At 60.5% G+C, this 4,336-nt stretch overlaps 1 protein-coding gene across 2 annotated transcripts; it reads left to right on the forward strand.

Moving 5' to 3' along the window:
* The first annotated feature begins 728 nt into the window (after positions 1-728).
* On the forward strand, positions 729-3,076 carry CSF3 (colony stimulating factor 3). 2 transcript variants are annotated; one of them, XM_042256711.2, is made up of 5 exons: positions 729-860; positions 963-1,117; positions 1,501-1,608; positions 1,754-1,900; positions 2,102-3,076. In XM_042256711.2, the coding sequence occupies exons 1-5, from the start codon at positions 848-850 to the stop codon at positions 2,264-2,266; spliced, it is 588 nt and encodes a 195-aa protein (XP_042112645.1). In that variant the 5' UTR covers positions 729-847; the 3' UTR covers positions 2,267-3,076. The 2 variants fall into 2 exon arrangements, with proteins under 2 accessions (XP_042112645.1, XP_042112646.1); XM_042256712.2 differs by having other exon boundaries at positions 1,799-1,900.
* The last annotated feature ends 1,260 nt before the right edge of the window (positions 3,077-4,336 follow it).

A 4,336-nucleotide genomic window follows, 5' to 3' on the forward strand; every position in this document is an offset into this window, starting at 1 on the left:
GCAAGAGGAGGAGGAGGGACAAGGTCAGGTGACCCAAGAGCCTCGAAGGGTCTTGCTTCATCCGGGACAGACATCCGGTTTCCTCTGGTCTCTGCCAGGATTCCGGGGGCAAAGGGATGAGTCATGGGGGGATTGGGGAGTTCCCAGCTAATCAGTTCAGGATGGAGACCGGGAGGATGCCCATCAGAGTGTGGGGTGGGGACAGGCGGCCGGACCCCAACGTCCCTACCTCAGGCCTCTGGCCCCTCAAGAGGGCAATCAGAGAGGCGATCTCTATCGCCTGGGACCTGGCGGGATAGAAATGAGGAAACTAGCTTCTTCCTTCTCCAAATTGGGGGCCTAGGGAGCAGGTGGCTTAAGGATCCCGAGAGAGTGGCTAATGGGGCTGACCCAGGAGATATGCCAGGGGAGGGAGGGACGGAGGAGGGCCCCAGGCCTGCCTCTTCCTTGAGGTTCAACCAGACTCCAGCCTCCCGGCCTTTTATCATTAGCTCAGTTTGGTTCAGAGGTTTAGTTCAAACACTCTGGGGCAATTCAGACCTGGGTGGGGCTGAGGGGAGGAAGGGAGTTTGAGGGGGGCAAGACGTCAAAGAAGAATCAGAGATTCCACAATTTCACAAAACTTTCGCAAACACTTTTTTTTGGTCCCAACCCCCCTGCATTGTCCTGGACAACAAATTTGCATAAAACTTGGGAAGCTATTACTAAGCGTTAGTCGCAGCACCAGGTAATTTCCTCCCAGGCCTCCATGGGCTTGAGTATAAAGGCCCCCGGAGCTGGTCCCTGACAGAACCCAGAACCTACAGCCTCACCCAGACCCTTGGCTGAGCCTTCTGCCCAGAGCCCCATGAAGCTGATGGGTGAGTGTCTGGGTCCTGGGAGGGGAGAGCTGTGGCAGCGGGCAGGGATGCCTGGGCTTCCAGAAAGGTCTGCACTTCTCCTGAGCCCCTGTCTGCTCCCAGCCCTGCAGCTGCTCCTCTGGCACAGCGCGCTCTGGACGGTGCACGAAGCCACCCCCCTTGGCCCTGCCCGTTCCCTGCCCCAGAGCTTCCTGCTCAAGTGCTTAGAGCAAGTGAGGAAAATCCAGGCTGATGGCGCCGAGCTGCAGGAGAGGCTGGTGAGTGAGGGAGGCCAGCGTGGGGACAGGGAGGGGACAGATGCTGTAGCAGGGCAGGGAGGGAAGGAGGCGCAGGGGGGGAGCTGAGGGAGAGAGCAGGGCTGAAGGGCAGCGTGGGAAAGGGCAGCAGGAAGGGACACACGGTGAGAGAAGACACTGGGGGAAAAGGAGAATCAGGAGAGGCCCAGCCCGGAGGGCGGCTGGCGAGGAACTGGGGGAAGAGCCTCTAGTGCTGGGAAGGGTCGGCTGGGAGCTTGGATGGAAGAAGGGGGCTGAGAAGCCTGGCAGGACGGGTGGGGAGGCGGAGATGTGGGGGTGGAGAGGTGGGGGCGCTCGGGGAGGAGGAGGAGCTGGCCCCTCACCCAGCATCCCTCCCACCGCAGTGTGCCACCCACAAGCTGTGCCACCCGGAGGAGCTGGTACTGCTCGGGCACTCTCTGGGCATCCCCCAGGCTCCCCTAAGCAGCTGCTCCAGCCAGTCCCTGCAGCTGGTGAGTGTCCCAAGGGGAGAAGGGAGATGAGGGGGCGGAAGGGTAGGCTGACCTGGAAGGCTCCCCAGTTCTCTAGGCTCCACGCAGGGGCCCTGAGGGGAGCATCCCAGGCGGCGTCCCCTGACTCTCCCACCCGACCCCCCAGACGAGCTGCCTAGACCAACTGCACGGCGGCCTCTTTCTCTACCAGGGCCTCCTGCAGGCCCTGGCGGGCATCTCCCCAGAGTTGGCTCCCACCTTGGACACACTGCAGCTGGACGTCACCGACTTTGCCACCAACATCTGGCTGCAGGTGAGTCTCGTTGGGAGCTGGTCCCCAAAGGTAGTGCTGCAAGCCTGGGGCCCTGGAGTTCTCTAGGGCGGAGCCAAGTCCCTGGACCTGGTTCTTGTCCTGGCTCCACTGTGAACCCTGGATCTTCCACAGCCCATCAGCCCCCGGCCTTCCCTCCCTGTGCCAACTTGCCCTGACTGCTGACCTCATCTTCCCCCACAGATGGAGGACCTGGGGGTGGCCCCTGCTGTGCAGCCCACCCAGGGCACCATGCCGACCTTCACGTCGGCCTTCCAGCGCCGAGCAGGAGGAGTCCTGGTTGCTTCCCAGCTGCAGCGTTTCCTGGGGCTGGCATACCGTGGCCTGCGCTACCTTGCCGAGCCCTGAGCACAGCTCTTCCCCTCTTGTGTATTTATCTCTGTATTTAATATTTATGCTTATTTAAATCTAATATTTAAAGACAGGGAAGCACAGAAAGGAGCCCCAGGCTCCTGGGTCCTTCCTTCCACCTCCATGTGGGGAAAACTCCCCGTCTTGTGTACTGGGACTGGGAGGGAGTTGGTAAATACCAAGTATTACTTCTTGTAGCTGCTCCAGGTCTGGCTCCGCTGTGGGTTCTGGGGAAAGCTGCAGTGAACCCCTACCCTGAGGGTGCCCTCCTCGGGGCCCTTGGAAGCATCGGGAAGTCTCCCAGGTGGGAGACGAGACAGCCCTGTTTAATATTTAAACAGCAGTGTTCCCCGACTGGGTCCTTGCCCCCTGGCTCCAGCCCTGCATTCGGGCATGAAGCCCAGCAGAGGCAGCTGGAGTGGGATGCTTGACCCTGGGGTCCCATGAATTTGCTGGGGAAACTTCTTCTTTTTAAGACTTTTTTCAGGCACATTTTGACTCCTCGTGTGGGGAGCCCAGGCATCAGTGACGCCTCTTGTTTTTCTGGATGCGCTATAGACGCCATGAGGCTCATGACCTTGCTCCAACCCACCGGGGTTGGGGTCAGGATTCTGACTCTCTTTCGGGCTAGGCAGATGGTCGTGTGTCTCTGCCTTGCTGGGTGAGACTGGGAACATGGAAAGGAAAGATGAGGGGGCTTGTGTGACGAGGTGAGAGAGAAACACTCAACTGTTCACTTTCCACCCCGGCCCCCACTTTCTCCCTGTAGCCAAACTTCACGATAATAAAGTGTTTGTCTCCAGTAAATGGCCTTCCTCCTTCTTGAGTCCAGCTGGTGCCTGGCCAGGGGTTGCGGGTGGGGAGTTGAATGGCGGGCGAGGCCCAAGGGAGGGAAGAGGAGGTACGGTCATTCCTTGACACCCACTTGGCATAGACGCCAGGCCGGGTGCTGGGCGCGGAGTTAATGAGGCAGGCGTGGTCCCTGCCCTCGAGGAGCCACGGCCTAGTGGCTGGACAGGAAGCAGATGGGTCAGCAGTACCGGGAGAGGAGAGAGTGGGCTGGCGGTGCTCAACAGTCCAGACGCAGATGGACGTGGGCCTGATGCGAGGAGGATTTAGTATTCGCTTCGGTCTACCACCTTCCATAAACCTTCCCCCTCCTGTGCTCACAGCTGCCCATAAAGATAGGATTATGAAGGGCCTTTTACAGACCAGGGAGCTGAAGTCAGGGCGACAGCTTGGATCAGACCCCAAATTCCAGGCTCTGCGCTTCTCTCCCTCGTTGAGCTCTGCTTCTGACCTGGCGGGGAGCCCGCAGCCTGAACTCACATCTGGGGAGGCTGGAGGGGCCGCTTCACAGCACAGGTCCGAGGCAGACCTCTCGGCCAAGGAGGCACATGTGCTTCTGGGCTGCTACCACCAGACCCAGGACACCCAGATAGCCAACCAGTCCCCGGGTCCCCTCTCAAGATTCTCATCCGCGGCTCAAGTCACCTCCCACTCCCCTTCCCCACTGGCTCCTCAGAAGCAGGGTCAGGCTGAGGGGGCTGGAATCCCAGCTGTGCAGCTCAGGGTGCCCTCCCCCCTGCGGTTGGTCCTGAAAAAACCAGGGCTTGGAGATGTGGGACACAGGCAAGGAAGGGTTAAACAGAGCTCCTGCCCTCATCCCCCGTGGTTCCTCACCCCCCTCACCCCTCATCCCCCAAGTCAGTCCTCCTCCGGAGAGGAAACTCCGGGCCAGTGAGACTCTGGGTGGGGCTTGGAAGGGCTGGGAAGCATCGGAACGAACAGGACACCCTACCCCAGCACCAGCGGGGCCCTCAGCCAAAACCTTTCCCTTTGCAGAGTAAATCAGACTTTGCGAGCAGGGGGAGGCAGCTGGCAGGTATGAGGAAGGGAAGCTGCTCCCGTGCCCTGCCCTGCCCCTACCGCGTGGACAAACACGGGAAGCCCAGCCCGTGCCCAGCCCTCCCCTGAACTCTCCGCCTGCCTCCTCTACCACCAGACGGCAGGGGACCAAGGAGAAGACAGTGCTCTCCGCCCACGCCAGACACGGGCACCGATGGC

This window comes from Ovis aries, chromosome 11 (assembly GCF_016772045.2).
Source record: "Ovis aries strain OAR_USU_Benz2616 breed Rambouillet chromosome 11, ARS-UI_Ramb_v3.0, whole genome shotgun sequence".
NCBI classification, from domain to species: domain Eukaryota; kingdom Metazoa; phylum Chordata; class Mammalia; order Artiodactyla; family Bovidae; genus Ovis; species Ovis aries.